Here is a 20050-nt window from a genome sequence, read left to right on the forward strand (position 1 = left end):
AGGTGCTGAAAACAGCATTCTCCTCTAACTTTAGGCTGTGTGACATTTGAGTAGTAAATCCAAGGTACTCTCCAGGTTTTCTCTTCATAGTGAGACACAGGCACTTCCAGAGAGCAAGCCAGCCCAACTGACCAGGGCCCCTCAGCAGTCTCTCAGAGGGGCTATGGTATCAAATCTTAGGCAGCTGGATATTTAGTCTGTGTTGCTAATGTTGAGAAAACATGTATTATTTCCTAATAACAAAGCAACATGTATGAATGCTGGCCTGCATATACATAAAGTTTGCTAGACACACATTGAACTTCAAATGATTACTCCAATATTACCAGCTCTCTGCAAAACCACAGGATGCAATACAGGCTCTAAAAATGTTAGTAATTTATAGATTAAATAATTGAAGAAAAGCAGGGGATGAAAAAGCAGAGGCAGGGGTCAGTATTTTCTGCAGAAACTAAATTAGATTACTAAATCTCAGCAAATATGAAAGAAAATGGTTAAGCAGCTTAGGGAGCATGACTAAATTCCACTAATTAGGAATGACACTCCCACCTTTGAGAATTCCTTCCCTCGGCCCACCTGCCATGATGACTGACTTAGAAAGGTTTAAATCACAAATGAGTTTCGTAATTACTTGGATTGGTTAGAACAATGTGAAGCAAACATAAGGTTAACCAAGAGTGGGGTGGAGAATATGTTTCATTTAGAAATAAAATGCAAAATTTCCACACTGCTCCAGTTGTTTTTCCAGTTTACTGAACACATGAATAGCAAAAGGGTTTTTTTCCCCTACCCACTCAGATGCAAGTTGAAGTTTTTTCAAGGAAAAGCAATAATAGACTAAAATTATAATTTTTAAACAAGTTTTTCCTAGGGATCTATGTCAGAGGTGAGGAAAAAGTCTCCTAACACATGAGTTTGCCATGAGTTTTTAACTAGAGCTAGTCATCTTGTTTTCAAATATTTAGTATCTGCCTTGTGAAACTGTGAAAGTTTACAGATTCACAGAAGGACAAAATTTGAATCTTGTTAGTAACAATATCTTCCAACTACATTCCAACAGCTGTTTAACAATAAAATACACTGAAATACCATGGTTTATGACAAAGGACTCTACAAGTTATTTGGCAAGCAGTACAAAAATATTATTTGTCCCACAGAGCCACGGATGACAGAGGTCTCTTGTGTAACCTTTCAAAAAAACTACACACCAGTTGAAGGGAAAGATTTCTCTCAAAAATGTCTTTTGCAAGTAGAAAAAGCTGGAAAGCCCCATGATTTTAAATATAACACAAATGTAGGCATGTAGCTTTTCCCCAATGCAAATACCAGCCTGCTGGCCATATTAGCAGAGTTAGCCTTGTTATCCCCCAAGAGACCTTCCCCAGATGTCCTTTCCTCTGGAGTTCTGGCCCTCCTGGAGCTACCAGCCATGTTGTTCCCCACAGTTGCAATGCAAAGAACAGGGGTAAGTGAAGCAGGGGAGTGAAGAGGATTTCATGTGGCTGTTGCTGTGCAACCAATATATTAGGGAACTGCAATTCCCCATATCCTGCAAAACGTCAAGGTTTTTTCTTTCTCCAAGGAATGAACCCAACCCCTCCTAACTTCTACCTGAGTCTTCTATAGCAAGAATAAAATGAAGCAAAGGGAGAGAGGAAAAAGGAAAGAACTGCAGATACTTATAAAGTGGGTAATTCAAAATAAGAAGAAATAGGCCAAGAAAAATACCTGAATAGTAACCATAAATTCTTCAGGCTTTGAAAGCATTTAGTTGTGCAAATTTGGTCTAAAACAAACAAGTGTTAAAGCTGTGAGAAAAATTCAAATTAGGAAAGCAACAAAAAATATATATGAAAAATTCTCTTTAGAACAATTATAATTGAATTTTAATTGCTTTTATAATTTTCAACTTATTGCCAAATTGTCTAGTTTTAGAAGTTTGAAAATTACGACACGTAGAATTATTTAACCAGCAGATTATGTTTTTCCCTAGAAATAGAAGGGAAGAATCCTAAAAGCTGAAGTTCAAATGTATATTCTGCAGCATGTACATGTAGCAGAAAGAGAAAATATTCTTTATTCTGCCCTGGAAATAAATATTGACTCAGCTTAGACCAAAGCTCTCCGAAGTTCAATAGTTCAAAACTGTGTCCTTCCAAAACAAAAAAACTCTCATCATTCCCCTTTTGTGTGTAGATGTAAATTGTTCCTCAAAAAAAAAAAAAAAAATAGAAAGTTATTCCAGTCGTATGCTGCCTGTAGTCTAAAGCTGATGAGAGCCAACATAGTTATTATCCAAGGCTCTTTACAGCTTTAAGGGAACTACAGATAAGAAGTGGTTTACTGTTTGATGGACCACATACAAGCTTATTTCATAATCAATAATTTACTTCCTTTCTCCATGTTGTATTGATCAAAAGTTTTCCTTCTATGCTTTGGTTCTAATGTTTACATGTTTTCCAAAATGACTGCACTTTGTAAACACAGAGAAAATAAAGGCAAGGAATCCAGATGTCTTGCTGGTCTCTAGAGTGATAAAAAGAAAAATCACTGTGTTTAATCTGCTTTAAGTACTTCTGTCCATCTACAGGGTTACTAATAATTAACCTTGTGTGTCAACCCCTGTTCTACGGACTGCTGATTTTGTAAATTCATGTTCACATTGAAAGGATTAAAAGAATAGTTCAGCAGATTACAGTGCATTATCAGAGTGGGCAATTACTTTGGTCTGATTCAATTATAATTCTTGTTCCTGTCACAAGTGTACAGTATCAGCCTAAGAGCAGGGCTGAAAACCTTTTTGAGTGTACACAACATTTTTAAATACAAAGAACAAAAATAAAGACAAAAACAAAAACTTGTTTGCAAGTTGGGTGTTTGAGAGGCTGAAGATGCCTGTATTCCATCCTAGTAAATGCCCTTATAATCCCCTTTCTGTATCATCCTTAGGCAGCTGTGTACACAGCAGCAATGCAAAGACTGCCCAAAAACAAACGTGATCTCATTAATACATCTGACACCTGATAGCATAAACCACAGAAAAAAATAAAATAAAACCAGAAGAAAATGGAATCTGTTACTTGGCTGACTGCTGGTGTATGTTTAGGAGCTCATTCTGGTAAGATATTCCCGACCCTTACAAATATATCACAGACAGTACCTCATTAAACCTTGTGTGAGAATAACTCTACAACTGCAGGAGCAAAACTTGTGTCGCTGTATTATAGCAGAAGCTCAGAAAATTCCAGGAAATCATCCCCAGGGTATCAGTGCCAAGAGGGAAGCCTGGAAAAGCAATTCCTTACAGAGCCTGAAGCCTGGTTAATGTCATCAGAGTGAATATCTGTGCATGAAAATTTTCTTCAAATCACTGATCCTCTCATCCTTCTCCATCCAGAAGGATTAACAGCAAAGGGAAATTAGATCAGCCTTATGCAGCTTCAAACCACGTCAGGTCCCCTCTAGAGAGAATCAGAAAGCAGTACCCAACACTCTCCAGTATCCAGTTGTTCTTTGTCCTCAAAACTGAGCCTTAACAAATACCATCAGTTCACTTTTCTTAGCAGATTTATTTCCTGCAGAAAGCTACCTGCCCAGCAGCAATTTCTCCAGTCTTCCAAATCTTTCTAGTGTTAAGGAAAATCTCCAGGGAAAGAAATTACAACAGCACTGTTTCCAATGGAAGATAAATGCTATTCTTCACACCACTATATCTATGTTAATAATGCCAACCAGACTGTTGCAGTGGAAGAACAGGAGTTTGTTTCCAGCTTTTTGTCCCAAACTACACTTATTCCCTCTGTTTTGGCTTTTACTCAGCGTATTTAAATACAAAGACAGGAAGAATAGAAATAAAGGTTAAAAATTTAACTTGTCACCAAAACCAAAAACAATCATAGAACATTATTGGACATATATAGGACTGTATTTCTGTATGTGATGATGCACATACTCCTGGCACAGAAGGTAAAGAACTGGTATTTACCTCAAAAATTAGAACTTATGATAAATAACAATTTTACCTTGTGGCTATAACTTCAGCAGCCCTATGTTGAGACACTGCAATTTTACATATGCTCAATTAGACATTTATTCCATACTTACTGGTGGTCCCCGGGGTCCTGTTGGACCTGCTTCTCCCTCTGGGCCCTGCTGACCCTGTTTTGGGGAACAAATTTGAAATGCAACAAATTTGAGAAGTGATTTTTAAACACATTTTTCTAGATCTTATGTATAAGATCAATGGTTTTACCTGTTTACCAGGATTTCCCATTAACCCTGGCACACCAGGAGGACCTTTATTACCCTGTTAGGCAGAAGATGAAAAATATTAGCCAAGCCAATGGTTTGCTCTTCCATTTTAAAATTAAAAAATTAAAATAAGTAAAGCTATAAGATCTAAAAAAATTCAGCCTTTGTTAATGTTTTAACTTCTGCCTTATTTTTGGTGTTCTTTTAACTTTGACCAAACTTTTCTATCTAATTTTTCAAAAGTCAGACTTCAGTTCCTTTGCTGTTTATGTGCTGACAAATCCCAAATAGATTTGATTGCTGCTTTCGAATCACAGAAGGCAATATCACTCCATGTAATTTCAGACAAAAATCATGTCTCAGTCTGCTTTTCTTTTTCAATTACTTACAGCTAAACTCAACCATTGTCTGAAACATTCCACAGTCTCAATCTTACAACAATTTTTTAAACTAAATTGGAATTGATGCTGCAATTTGGTGCTACCTAAATAGAGATAACAACCCCTGTGATTGAACCAGCTAAGGGTAGCTATAAATACTATTCTTATTACAAGATTGTTCATTTTAAGATGTAGTGAGGTAGGAACTCTAGAAATGATTTCCACAAATTTGAAAGGAAATGGCCTTTTTAAGGCATTATTTAATGCCTAGAATAATGAAAACCACGTAATGTAGCGCAAGAATCATGAAAATTTGGAGGCCAAAGTTGAATACAAACTGTATTTAATTCCTTCAGTCTAAGGTTTGTCTCTTAACACGAGAGAAGACTAGTACAATTTCATTGAATACTTTAGAACTTTAGATACTTTAGTATTTTATTTGTGCTTTAGAGAAGAAAGACAATACTCAAGACATTTTACCTTTGGGCCAGGAATGCCTTTCATACCTGGAGAGCCTGGGAAACCCTGAAAGAAAAATGATTTACATTTATTTGTTGATAAAGTGACTGGAAATGGTGTTTAAAAAATTTCTCTCATACTTGAGTATTTCTAATCCTTTTATTTGATATTAAAGTACTTTTATTCAATAAGGGGCCAAGTTTGAATTCTTTCTGTTTACAAAGTAACAGATAAGGAGTATTATTCTTACTTCATAAATTGCAAAAGGAGCATGGATAGGTGAGGAGTTGTGACTTTTTCTGTCTTAGACTAGAAATACATGCTTGTCCCAGTATGCTGAGACTGGAGGCACAGAGTTTTATAGACACCTTTGGACATTTTTCATTCCCTCCTCACTTGTCTACAACAGCTCATAGCAAGTATGCTATTACTAAATTGTCTTCCAGGCTTAGGATTTCACTTGGTATTACAAATTTATGTCCAGTTCTGTTTTAAAACATCTGCATCACTGTTTCTCACAGCAATTACTCCTATAGCCAAGTGTTTTAAAGAGGTTTCTATTTAGCTTTTGACAATTGGTACAGTTCAGACTTAGTTAATGCACGAGGATTACCTTCTGAAAGAGCCCATAAAGCACCAGTGATTCCCTGTAAGTTCCCCACAGGGAACACACTAGAGACCTTCAAGCCACGCACAGAAAGAAGCACAAGCATGATGCATTCCAGATGTTCTGAGCCAGCAGAACATCAAAGGATGATTGTTCAGGGAAGGTATGTCAGACTAGCAGCTCAGCTTTTCCTGCTCAGTTTGGGAATAGCTGGGCCCTAGTCACTACAATGAGACCAGCCCTTATTATGGGGTCACACCATAGGATCTGCAGGGTCTCAGGTAGGAGAAACATGAGAAGAGTCACATCCTGGCCACAAATGTATTGTGAGGCCGAGTTCCCCACAATGGCATCCTAAGGAGATCTAGACTGCTGTGCAAAGGTTTTGCATATGCAGAATTTCCCCTTGCATTACACACACTCTCCCCTGAGCCTTTTGCTTATATTTTCACTAGAATTATTCCATCATCAGAGTCAAATCAACCAATACACAGCCTTTCTATGATTTGAACTGAGCCTACCTTTCAAAGGTAAAATATTTGATACTTACTGGCAATCCCTGGAGCCCTGCATCACCCGGAGCTCCGGGTTTTCCTGGTTCACCCTGTAAAACATTGTAAGTTGTAATTTATGCAAATCAAACATGATGGAAAATTTTACTTCTGGAACACAGGGTTGACATACTTTTGGATCTGTAGTACATGAATGTTAATTCAATTACCCTAATAATGTGCATAAAACCATGAGCAGCAGCCACAAATTAATGAACAAATCTAGGGCACTACCAAAGCTCATAAACATGCCAATTGTGTCTTACTTTAGCTCCAGGCATGCCAGGGATCCCTTCACGGCCATCAACTCCTGGTAAACCCTTGAAAAAAGAAAAAAAAATACTGTAACTTTGAAAAGATTTTGCCCAAGCACTAGTATGCAAAGTAGCATTGAATGAAACAAATAGATAAATTAAATATATACATACAGGCTCTCCTTTCGGCCCAGGGAGGCCATTTATTCCTCTTGTACCTTGAGGACCCTAAGAATAATAACAATATTTAAAAATTAAGCTAAAGACAATGAAATGGCAGATGAAAAGAATGTCAATGCACACTCATTTAGATACACATTATTTGGAGAGTGCCACTGTTATGCAGTGTTTATATGCTATTAAGTAACTGATGTTCTCAAGTCAACAACAGTCAAAATTTGTCTGTGCTCACCCTTTCTCCCTTTGGACCTGCCTCTCCTAGTGGACCTCTCTGTCCTTGATCCCCCTACAGAAAAAAAATATTTTAGAAATAAAACCAGAATAAACTTCCTTTTTTTTAGCTAAAACTCTCAGAAAATCAACAAGTACAATTCACATTTGGTGAAAGCAGACATCTCAAAGTCACACTATATTTAAAAATGCAGTTTCTTAAAACTACAGTTGACAGATATATTTTAAAAAACACAGCTCAAGCCATTATCACCTGAGATTTCAGGAGTGTCTAAGCAAAGTTTGTTGCACTTGTTAAACACAGAGTTACTAGCTATTCCAAGCACAAATTATAGCTATGGAAGCAGGCAGCAAGTAAGAATTTCAGAAAAAAACAACCAACCAACCACCCCAAACAAATAAAATACACACACAATAAAAACCTCCAACAAAAATTGCCCAAATTGCCCTGTATGGGTTTTGTTCCAGTTTGATACCTGAAAAATTCCAAGCCACCCTAATGCACAGTAGGAAGAGAAAACTATAACACGCAAAGTTAAAATGGGTTCATCAACCTCAAATTCTTTGGGAACATTAAGACATTACTGACTTGCTATCAATAATATCATTTATTCACCTGTGGGGAATCAATAGAATTGGATTAATCAGAAGCTTCTTTGATTCACAGCTGCAAAGCTGCACTAACTGGGAAGTGTTTGGATAACCACCCACTCTACTCACAGGTGCACCAGGAAGACCTTGGGGACCAGGATCACCATCAAGACCACGAGCTCCCTACAAAAGAAATAGATAACACAGGATATTAAAGTGAACTGCTGGAGCACTAACAACTTGTGTGTCTTGCTTTGCTAGAAGCTACAAAGTCTCTACAGATGAGACAGCTTTATAGCTCCAATTTTAAAAAAAAAGGCAATTTTCTTCATTTATCTTGTTTTTTTAACGGAGATATGAAAATATATTTAAATATTAAAATTACCAGTCAAAAACAACATTCAGATCATTCTCTAAAAATCTAGGAAGGAGATAGACCTTTACATGCTACTTCAAGAAATCTCTGTGTCTTCTTTAAATATATTATATCCTTCACTACATAACAGAATAACATCAAATTATGCATAGAAATGATCAAGTGCAGTGCTGCTATTTTTATCACATATATTTCAATGAAACAACACAATCACTACCCTGTAAATAAAGGTAAATGGAGAGAAAAACATTTTTTTAAAAAGATTTAGAGAGAACATGGAACTCCTTAGTGAAACAGATGTAGTAAATGTTTCAAGTAGACAAAACATTACAGTAAATGTAGGCAAATAACTGCAAAGAATTAGAACACACAAAGGCCAGAAGAGGGAAGTAAGATAGGAATAGCTTAGCAAACACATCCAAGATGTTAGGAAGGATCATTCATGAGAAGATTCATAATCAGGAGAAATTTGATGTTGTCTCTGAAGACAGATGATCACAAGATTTACATGATTGCACTTCTGGAGAAGTAGACAATGGCAGGATTGCTGTGTTCTACTCCTTTCAGAAATTTTTTACTATATAGATTTAGCAAGATCATGAGACTAGAAATGTAGCACCAAGGTTTGAAATAACAGACAGAAACACATAGACAAACAAAAGGAAAATTGTCCAGCAAAGTAAGAGCCCAATAAATATTAATCCCACTGGCAGCAATTTAAGACACAGAGATTTGAAAAAAAAGAATGGGAAAAAGAACACAATCTCAATAAAAACTCCTGACAAAAACTCAAGATGATGATGGAAGTAAAAGGCTTTAGGAAGATACAAATCACAGGGGGTACTACTTAATAAAATTTAGCTTTAATTTAAATGTGCTGTAGTTTACAATTGTTATAACTTGCTATCTTGCTAAGTGCAGACTTGCACACGTGCAAAACTACCATAAATGCAAGGATTGGGGGAAGGAGTAAAGAGTACATGTCCTTCATCAATTAGAAGGACTGAGCTACCTTTCTTTGCAACAAGAAGGGCAGTAGCTATGGAGATACAGCTGGCAGGAGAGAGAAAATACAGAGGAAATAAAGAAGGAGCTTAAATAAGCTTTGAAAACATTCAGAGTTGTACATTTTTTTAATATAGACCATTTTATAGAAAGAAAGGTTAATACTCACTTTGGTACCTTTAGGTCCCATTATACCAGTTATACCTCTGATACCTAGAATGCCCTGAAATAGAAAAGTATATTCAAATTATGCTAATTCTTCTCATCAGAACTGTCCTCGTTTTTAGACAGAAGACTCAAGAGTTCAACACCCTTTCTTTACGATTATTTAATATTTTCATAGCATTAAAGGAGAAATCCAACTACTGCTGTATTAGAATTCTTAACTTATACGGTAATTTGATATTTTACTAATTTTAGAATTTTAAAAAGAGTTACAGAACTATCATGCTGTATTATAAAACCACAAATACACCATAAGGACAGAAAAAACCCACTGGTTTTTCTTCTTGGTTACCTCAGAGTTGAAGCATTCTCACCTGCAGCTTGTGTGAAAGGAACATGGCCAAATTTGCACAAGTGCTAAGCTGTCCTAAGTGGGGGACTGGATAGATGAAGGAGATTTTACAGAGCTCCAGAGGCAGATAAAAAAGAGCAAGGCTTTCGAGAGTACAAGTGCTAAGTTTATATGTCCACTAAGAGGCTAAATCAAGTAGACATCCTAATACAGCATGATATATCATAACTATCATCACAGCTGTCATCACTTTCCTTCAAAAGAGTCTTGTGGGAAAGTTGGCTTCACTGTCTTCCTCTTCCCAAGAGACTGACACTGCCTGAGATGTCTCCTCCCTGCAGAGACCAAACCCTCAGCCATAACATGCTTGTGCTGCAGCTGTGTTATTGAAACAGCTACAGGCACTTCCCCAGAGCTTGGGCAAACCCAGTCCTTGAGCAGATTCTACATTGGCAGCCTCCCCTTGCTCCTCACAAAGCTGGATGGAATCTTGCCCAGAACACTTGAAGCCCTGTTAGCCTAAAAGGTGGGGAAAATCATCATAACGCAACAGGCGCTGCAACACAGTTTAATCCTGCTTCTAAGATCACAGATGGAAGTAGGCACACTGTGGCATCCAATACTTTCTATCAAAAGCAACACCTCTCCCAGGGGTGGCTGTCTTATGCAGATCTTGTCAGTTGAAATGCAAAGGTTGGATTGCAGGTGCTGTGGATACTCAACCCCTTTCATGCATTTATATAAGGAGAATATAAGAAGACACAGCAGAGTCTACAGGCTCTCCATCTGTACCTCTAAAGCACTGTCTGTCCTTTTTCACATGGATTATCTATCTGATATCACTTTCTGCATATTACAAATCCTAAATTCTAATAAAACTGAGTAAAAGGAATTGGTTCCCACAGGCCTTTCAGACAGCAGAAGCTGCCTCTTACACAAGTACTTTGTCTGCACCAGGGCCTCAGGGATACCTTTTCAGGATCAAGCATCAGAAGGAATGGACCCTTTCCTTTATTTAGTCCTTTCTTTACCTTCTTCTAGTCATAATCCAGAGGTTTATGTTGTCGTATGTTTATGTTCATAGAGAATTTTGTAATTAGCATTTAGATATGTGCATCAAGGTAAGTTCCTGTATAGCATCAAATCTGGACAGCAATGGCATTAAATAAATACTTTTACACCTAAGAAAAAAGTATGAGACCCTATCAGAAAATAAACCATAGAAATTAAAGGTGTTATGCCTGTTTCTCCTACTTAAAATGACCCCTTTATTCTGTTCCCTATTCCTTTTCAGTCATGGCAACCATAAGAGCTCCTTACAGAGAAGAGGCTTAAGAGGTATGTGTCAGAACAAAGCACAGTTATTCAGGACAAGAAAATAACTAAATAAGATTGAATGATACTTCTTGTGCAAGCCAAAAGGCAAAAACTTTAGGGGAAAAAAAAACTGTTCTTCAGTGGTTGCAACTTCATCCTCAAATCTTAGCTAAGTCTGAATTTCACAGCTGATTGTGTTTCAAACACAATGAATTCAGAGTCATCAAAATTATGAAAAAGAAAGTGAAGGGGAAAAAATGCAACCGTTTTCACAATCTAAGCACAATACAAAATTTAGGACGTGAAATAGTTTTTAAAGTTAGCCTTTCCATAGAACTATATGGAGCTTTGTGCCAAGCAATAATGTAGGTTTTGGAGGGACTTAAATAATTCTACTTTGATTCATAGACAATATGGCAGAATAAAGAGACAGGTGCATGGAGGTTTTGTAATATCTGTTTTCTTACAATAATAAGAAAAAAAGATATGTCATTAGGAAGAAAATGAGTAACACTTTAAAAGGAAATACTTTACTGGAGGGCCTTGAGCTCCCACTTCACCACTGGGTCCTTGGTCCCCTTCTTCACCCTGGGAAAGCAGAAGGAATACATCTGTAGCCAATCCACACCATGCAGATTGCTCTGTCATTGTATGAGGTGCATTTCCTACTTAATGTTTTCTGAAACCATTTCCTGCCTGAAAGAAATCCAAATGAAGTCACACCACTTCCTCAGACAGATACTCGTTGAGATTCACATTCCATTCAATTATTAGTCAAAAGGCTAACTTTAAAGATACCTCAGTATAAAGAATAATGATATTTTACCCTTAATCTGTCATTCCATTTTTTCCTGACATTAATGTCTTTAGGATCTTGTCAGGAACTGTAGTAACAGGACAAGGAGTAAAGGGTACAAACTGCAAGAGGGGAAATTTAGGTTATATTGTAGGAAGAAATTCCTTACTGTGAGGGTAGTGAGACAGTGGAACAGGTTGCCCAGGGGGGTTGTGGATGCCCCAACCCTGGCAGTGTTCAAGGCCAGGCTGGGCAAGGCCTTGAGAAACCTGCCTAGTGAGAGGTGTCCCTGGACATTGCAGAGGGGTTGGGACTGGGACTAGATTATCTTTAAGGTATATTCCAACCTCTTAATATTCAATGATTCTATGAATTCTTGTTCTTCCACACTAAAAGTGCAAAATTTTTCTCTGATGGTTTTCCCGCAACATTGAAGCGTGGACCAAGGCAGTGCAAATATGAAAATTTCTTGTAAATATTTCAATATTAAAGAGGCTATATAAAACGGTTAATTCAGATGAAACACCTTGATAGAGTTAACATTTCAGTTTTCAAGATGGATCAGATCTGCCCTCTCTTTATGAACTTACACTATGTCCTTTCCCTCTCAAGTGTATTTTTCCCTCTCATTCTTCATTTAGGTACTCATCTGTGCTGCAGCTAACTTGGTAAATTAAGGGAATTATGCTGCATTTAAATGTTTGAAAGTTTTTCAATTAATAAACTTAGCTTCAATTTTCCCCATAAGTTCTATAATAATTAAATTGAACAATCAAAAGCAAGAGGAGTATGACTTGTGCATCATAATAAATAGATAGTATAGGTGAATAAAGAATAGAGAAGTGCCTTTGATTACTCTGGAGCACCATGATATGTAGTATCACTTCATGCATTCTGTTAAAACAATTAATACTTACAACAGATTATAATACTGTTTTTGAAGGTGAGGCTAAACTACCATTAGGTGGCTAAAAAAAAAAATAGCAGATTTTTCCTCTTTTTTTTTTTTTTTTTATTTTACCTTATAACCTTGTTTTCCTGGTTCACCAGACTCTCCTTTTGAACCTTTTTGCCCCTAAGACAAACACAAAAAAACAAAATAAATTAATAAATAGAGATTATTCAAAGCTAAAATACAGTTTTCCAAAACAGACAGACTGCTGAGAGCTGTCTTGCTGTTCCCTCTCAAACCCCATTCACTACTCCTTCCTCACCTGTCTAGGAAACACTACATATTAAGTATCATGCTCAAAATATCTGCTTCTGGATCTAACAAGGCTGCATTTCTAGGCAGTTTAGTTTTTCTTCTTATGTTATCCCATAAAAATTTCCTGAAGGCAACAGTATTTCTGGAAACCAGCAAAGAATATATTTTTACAAATCTTAGCTAAAATGAGACTCAAAACATGTTAATTTCAATTCAGTATGTTACAGGTCTCCCATGAAGAGAAAAAGAAGTCAAAAAGATCTGGGGAAATATTTAGAGTTTCTGGAGTCAGACCACAAATTATCCAGGAAGTGAATGAAGCAATCCTTCACATACTCTAATCCTCTCAGGACCACACATAAATTTTACAGTGAAGATTAGAGGAGTGGCAAGAGATGTCAACAACAAGAGGTTATTTTGGCAGTCAAGAGTTGAATAACCATAAGCAACCACAGTGATGCAATCTTTTTTGAAACTAACAGGGAAATGTCCTTTTTCAAGTCAGTAATTACCCTCCCTAGTGCCTTGAGACAGCACCTGTGGAAAGAATGCTGGAACAAACAAGTTCTCTTACCTTCATACCCATTAAGCCAGCATGTCCTGGACGGCCAGGAGGACAAGCACTGGGACACTGGAAAAGCATTCACATAGTTATTACCACTGCATAAAGCTGAATAAGATTGTCTGAGACTACTTAAAAAGAAATAAAAACATGGACAATAATCTTACCAACAGGTCGCCATCTTGCAGGCCAATCGTTCCCTAAATTAAATTAAATTTATCAAAGTCAGCAATACAGAAATAACCAGACATGACTCATTAGGCAACACAGTGATTAGACAAAACTGCTATCTAAACTTGAAATCAGAAATACAAACAACCAAAGGATCTCACACATGAAAAGCACCTAAATGTAGGATTTTATTATAGGATTGCAGGTCCTTCCAATCCTCTAACTTAGAACAACTTTTCAAAAAACCCCAAAATATTTCCCTTGCTTTTTAAACTACCTCAAATATACCTTCTGTTAAATATGGAAAAAATATGTCCAAACCCCATTAGTTTCCTACAGAAACCAAGGCAATTTCTATAATAAGAATAACTTAGTGCCACTTGCCAAAAGATTCAGGCCTTTACAGAGAAAATTATTTTTTTCAGGGAAAACAATTTTCCCAAACGTATTGGTAGGTGGCAGTTGCAATAAACTAGACATCAGTGTACAATGAGATGGACTCAGTGGGGGGAAGGCCTTTTCTCATATTAAATCAAATACTTGATGGAAGCTAACAGGAGGTTTATGAGGCACAACAGGGAGAAAGATTATTTCACAGCAGCAGCTGGATTCTCTGAAGCCCCGTGGGAGGGAGCACACTGTTTCAGAGAAAAGCACAGGAGAATTTCAGGAATAAGCTCTTTAAAGAATGGTCTGATATGCACAAGGATTTTTAAAAAGCCAAGAGTATTTGGGTCTGCAATGTCATCAACTGGAGTGGGACTGTGGCACTCCAGAAACCTAAAACAGACAAAATTTTAAGGAATAGAAGCACTATACACCACTGACTATTCTTCTCCAATTTACCATTCATGTTTTTTAAAATGCTGCCTCCAATTCTCTGGCAGCTTTCATGAAAACAAGAGACACGGCATAAATAAAGCATATGTATTTAGGGTCTGTCCCTAAAGAGTGGGGGGAGGAAGTTCCCAGCAGAGGAATAGTACAGCTCTTAAAAATACATCAGCACAACACCTTTCCCAGTGGTTTGCATTTCCCAGCCCCCAGACTGAGATGTGTCAGCCAAACTCTCCATTTTATTTCTCTGGGCAGGTAAATTGCCACAAGATAAAGGCATAACACAAATCCCTCCTCCCCAGAGGTTTAAAAAAGATAGCTGTTTCCCTGGAGAGGCAAAGCACTGCTGTAAAGCTTTCTTTTATTCCTTGCAAGTAGCAGATCTGATTGCAAGAAAGACATTAGAATTCAACCCACCTGGAAGTATAAATTTCTGTCTCACGAGCCAAATATTTTTTTCTTCTCCTAACAGAGAAAAGCCTGCCTCTGCTGAGGTAATACCATTGAGGCCCAACAAAGACTACACTTACAGTATTATGATTCACAGGGGAATTGAAAACCCGTGTATTTGCAGTTTACAGAAATGGGAATGCATCATGACAGAAGTTACAAAATTTACATTTCAAACTGCCTTTTTATAACAATAAAGAGTGGAAACTTGCTTTCTAACCAGAAGACCAAAATCTTTCTGATATCCTAAAGTCAGTATTCAGCTGTAGAACCTGTGGAGAAGTTTTGTTCAAGCAGAAGCAACACAAAATTCAGATGTAAGCACATATTAAACGTATTCACTTACTGGAGGACCTGGAGGTCCTGGTAGCCCTGGTGGCCCTCTTTTTCCTGGATCTCCCTTAAAAAGGGTAAAATAATTTAGTTGATTGATAGTAATAATAACAAACAGCAGTTACAAAATCAGAGCACACAACAACAGAGAAATTAAGTGGCTACAGAAGGACAGACTGGGTAGGCAGTTAAAACATCAACCCACAACATGGCTCCCAGAACAGAATGGGAAAACTTTTTTTTTTTTGTAGAATGGCAGCTATGTTGTGAAATAGGAGTCACAAGAAAAGCAGAATTTTTTCACCTGCTTTAGAAATCTGAAACACCTGACCACAGGATTATCTATGCACTCCTCCTCTATAACTGCTATTAAGTTATGAACAAAAAGAATTCTAGTAACTAGCAAAAGGAGAGAGAGGAGGAAATACACTTTTTCAGAGCACAAGAGGAATTTACCAAGTTAGATTTTTTTCCCGTTTGTGAAATTTTGATGCTGAGTGCTCTCATAAGTAAAGACCTCTGCAAATTATTTTTAAAGGTTTGTAATTAAAATAGATATAATAATTGGGCAGAGACCATCTTTTAACTTAATACTGTCATTTCAATATTACTTTTTACATTTCATTAAGTCAGAAATTCAATAAATTCAGTAAAAGTCAAAAACAAGATTAATATAGAAAAATTCTTAAATCTCAAAACATGAGAGCTATAGAGCCATTCCTTTCCATGCAATGCATAATTACATTGTGGGACTCGTCAATACAATGTATTATGGAGGCTTGGGATATAAATGGATTCAGATACTGACTGCATTAATGGAGGATAGGCTCACATGCAGCTTTTGAAAAGGCATCACAGATGCAATTTCTGATTCAGGCAGTCTCTGAACTACCAACTAACTGCCAGAATGTATGACAGAAAAATGCCATTTTATAAATAGCCTGTGCACCTCCCTTGGTATCCTTTCTTGCCCTTCCTACAGACAAGACAGTGAGCTAGATGGATCATCTTCTGAAGCAAACTTGCAGTTTTTTATGTTCTTTTTAATTAATTTCTATAATTTCATTTAAAAGTAGGTTTTATTAAACAAAAGTATAATGCTATTTCGGATTTCGAGTAGAAAAGTACCAATTGGTTTCAGCTTCCATTTCAGTAAAGTGTGGTGTCAAAACAGGAGTTTGGTGAAACTGAGTGCACAGTTCAGCAGTAAGGTCAATAGATGGAGCCACACTTAAGTGAGATGAGAGGAAACACTGAATTGCCATGTTCACTGGTATGCAAATGAAAATCAGTAGTTTAAGTAGTTAAGGTTTACATTTCCTGTATCTCTGTCATATCTGCTTTTTATTTCAGCTTTCATTGAATAAGGGATGTAGAGTATGGGACACTGAAACATTTAATTCTAATCTGACAGGTGGCTCAGACTTTGTGCTACTTATTGTTCTTATTTCTGATGAGCTTCCAACATAATCCTTCTTCTACCATTGATCACTGCAGAGAAAAAAAAAAATTGGAAATGCTGTGATAGCCCAAATAGTATTTAGATGGCCCATTTTTTTTTTTAAGTACCTTCTAGCAATTGAATAAACCTGCATTTTCAGCAAACACAGTAGTACTTACAGGTGGACCAGCACGACCTACTTCCCCTGGAAGTCCTGCTGCACCAGCAGGACCCTGCAACAACCAAGGTAAATAGTATTTTTATACTATATAATACCAATGTAACAAACATCCAAGGACTGAGAACACATAATTCTCACAAACAACAAACCATGCCTTCAGACACCAATATTCTTGCCCCATATACCACAGACCTACACAACCTCAGGGGCAGCTGAAGAAAACACGCATAACAGACATAAAACATCAGGATTAAAACCATCTCTTGTTTCTCTCTTGTTTAAAAGTAATAAAATTACTTTTATTTACAGTATAATAGCTTTATTAAATATTCAAACAGATTCATTGAACAGAGTATTTATGAATTGTAAAATTTATACTTACAGGTGGTCCAAGAAGCCCCTTTCCCTGAAATATGAAAAAATGAGATCAGAAATATGGGGAGGGATATTTTTCCAAATCTAGTAAAGCTGTTTTCCAAGAAGAGAGTATTTCAGATAAAAAAGGTGTAAAAAAGCCCTCATTTGATTCTGCAAAATCATTTTGAAAACTTGTTCAACTACTGTAAAAAATAAATTTTATTATTAGGTAATGCGTATCAGCAGAGAATATTAAATTACTGGTTAACTTGCCTTGCAGTATCATTACACATATTTATAAACATATATACTCCCAAAAGGGAATGAAGACATTAAAGGCTTTGTATTTAGCTAATTATCAAGTACCATGATAAACATGTCTATGCTCTAATAATTTCCTTATAAAGGTACATTTAAATTTATAATAAAAGTGACTCTTTTTTACCCACAGTGCTTCCCTGAGGCCTAAATCCATTAAACTTACAGGTTTTGGTAATGAGAAAGAACACCAAACTTCTCCTGTTTATATTTTCCATCAGTGTTGTTCTGAATCATTTTAACGAGATGTGTCCAAGATACAAATGTGTTTCTGCCTATTTAGATGATATACTCCCTTTAAGAAAAGAGATCCCTCCATCTTGCATTACTAAAGCAAATGGAAAATTTTATGGAGAGCAGTGTTGGTGATATATATGAAACACTAAAATGCAAAATCCCAAATATACTTAAATATTCAGGAGATCTGACATAATAAGGGGCCTGGGCTGAATGTGAGTAAAAAAGCCACAGAATATCAATCCAGGGTTGTATTTGTAAGCCCATGTAGAAAAGTCAATGCATTATGGAAAATTTCAAGCATTCATCAGAATCATTCCATTTTAACCATTTAATACACAGCAGAAAGTAAGCTTGCATAACCTACATAATCCCTTTGCTATTGCTTCACACTTCCTTGCTACAATTCATCATATTATATGTATCTCTATTTGACAATACAAATCAAACTTTCACTGCATCACATATTCTATATTATAACATCCCCTGCGTCTGAAAGAAGGAAACCACCTGCCTGCCGGTCTCATTGGAGTACCCCTTGCTAACACATCCCCTAACAGAGGCAGGGAAGGTCAGTTATACCAAAAGAAGCAGCTACAGCTACTGTGACCAGCCCACACAGTGGCCCAGGAGAACGCTGTCCCTTCCTCTGACCACTCCACTGCATCTCTACACCTTCCTAGCAAAAAGCAGGGACTCTCCCCCAGCCATCAATGCCTCCTCACGCAACTACTCCACCCTTCTGGCCATGAGCTCCCTACAAGCAGACCAAGATGCAAAGCTGAGAGCAGCTCCAGGGCAATCATCAGTAAGGACATGAACAGAGCAGTTCAGCAGTTCCTGTCCCAACCAGCTGCCCATGTTCCTTCCTCTGTCTGTTTCCTAAAGGGAAAGCCTCTCCACACAGCCTGGGACTGCAGCCTGGCATGCCCAAGTGCCTGCTGTGTGCTGTGGAGGTGCTCATCTGACCCGTGGAGCACATGGAGTGCACAGGCCTGGCCAGCCCCCCAGAGTCTGCAATCCCCTGCCTCAGAGGTACCTGCCCTGTAATCTGGTAAGTACCCCTGCCATCCACCACAAAGAGCCCAGTGTTTGCAAGTGTACCCTGTGCTGGACACTGTGTTTTAGTAGACCTTAAAATATTTTCAAATTCTCTGCCACTAAATACACACAATCCTCCCCATATGCCACATCACCACATTGAATATCAGCTCATAGAAAAGTTAGAGGGAACTGAAAGAGAGAATGGACTGAAGAGTGCAATACATGCACTTAAAGCAGCAGCCCCAGGTCCATTTTCCAGAACAGGTGAGAGATATCAGCATATATAAATTACTTGAATAAAAAAATTACCTGAATTAATCACAAGAATTCTAAGAACTTTGTAACCTTGTCATTTAAAAGATTGTCCACCAAAGAGAGGAGACAAAGTGAATAAATTAAAACAAAATTATGAAACAGGAAAAAATGTTAAAAGAGAGGATGATAACTGAAGACTGCCAGGGTACATTCTGGGGAAGAAAAGGTGACAGAAGAACACAAGCAAATGCTGTATATAAAACTTTATGTCTTGAAAATACCCAGAAGTCCTAACTTGGCTGATAAATATCACTAGAGGAGCATGAAAACCAGTGATAATCATTTAAAACTAATTAGTGTTGTACCCAAGGCTGCTTGATTTTCTGTTTGCACTGAGCATTTTAACAATTTAAGCAAGAGGTTTTGTGAAAAATGAAGTCTTTGGATAACTATCCAGGGACTACTTCGCTTGCAAAAAGCCACTGACAGTGTTCAAAGCAGTGCATAATTACACCTAAGCACTCCATTAATCATGTAGGCAGTATGCAGATTCATAAATGCGCTCACTATGTTTCTGGTAAATGAGGTTTCATGGATCAAACCAAAGAAGTGCAAAGGTTAAACAGCCCCATTACTCCACATTTGTAGAAAGAGCTTCTCCAAAAGTCTCTGAATCTGAAAATTGCACTCTGGTACTACCATTTCTACTTGGGTTTTTTGGTTGGGTTTTTTGGTTTTGTTTTTGTTTGCTTTGTTTTTACAGTAGGTGGGTTCTGTCGGGGTTCTACAGGGGATCTTTTGTTTGTTTAGGTAGCAGGGTTGTGGGGTTTGTTGTTGGTTTGGTTTATCATTTTTGTGGATTTTGTTACTAGGTATAATCTCACTAAAGGTCAGATGACCATGCTGGCCATTTCATTTTGAGAATCTTCCAGTAGCTGCATGACTTCTTCAGCAGCATACAGGTATTCACCAGAGGGAAAATTGCATTTATACTGGCTTTACTAGGAGATTTATTTTGAACATTAATCTCTCTATATGAACTCAGCACGTATGGGTTAACAACCATGGAGCTACAAAATCAATCACTAAGCTTCTTCCTAATATGTGAGGTCTAAGGATAAATCTTAATAAGTATGAGGGTA

At 37.2% G+C, this 20050-nt stretch overlaps 1 protein-coding gene across 1 annotated transcript in view; it reads right to left on the reverse strand.

The window, feature by feature from the left end:
- The window catches only part of COL9A1 (collagen type IX alpha 1 chain), a 62030-nt gene that overhangs the window by 20159 nt on the left and 21821 nt on the right, over positions 1-20050 (reverse strand). Inside the window, exons 13-28 of the mRNA XM_038133188.1 lie at positions 17080-17103; positions 16696-16749; positions 15089-15142; positions 13452-13484; positions 13297-13353; positions 12537-12590; positions 11254-11307; positions 9055-9108; positions 7634-7687; positions 6915-6968; positions 6677-6730; positions 6515-6568; positions 6248-6301; positions 5112-5156; positions 4253-4306; positions 4105-4158 (exon numbers count right to left, since the gene is read on the reverse strand). Of these exons, the coding sequence (XP_037989116.1) occupies positions 4105-4158; positions 4253-4306; positions 5112-5156; positions 6248-6301; positions 6515-6568; positions 6677-6730; positions 6915-6968; positions 7634-7687; positions 9055-9108; positions 11254-11307; positions 12537-12590; positions 13297-13353; positions 13452-13484; positions 15089-15142; positions 16696-16749; positions 17080-17103 (807 nt within the window). The remainder of the gene's footprint in view (positions 1-4104; positions 4159-4252; positions 4307-5111; positions 5157-6247; positions 6302-6514; positions 6569-6676; positions 6731-6914; positions 6969-7633; positions 7688-9054; positions 9109-11253; positions 11308-12536; positions 12591-13296; positions 13354-13451; positions 13485-15088; positions 15143-16695; positions 16750-17079; positions 17104-20050) is intronic.

Source organism: Motacilla alba, chromosome 3 (genome assembly GCF_015832195.1).
Source record: "Motacilla alba alba isolate MOTALB_02 chromosome 3, Motacilla_alba_V1.0_pri, whole genome shotgun sequence".
NCBI lineage: Eukaryota > Metazoa > Chordata > Aves > Passeriformes > Motacillidae > Motacilla > Motacilla alba.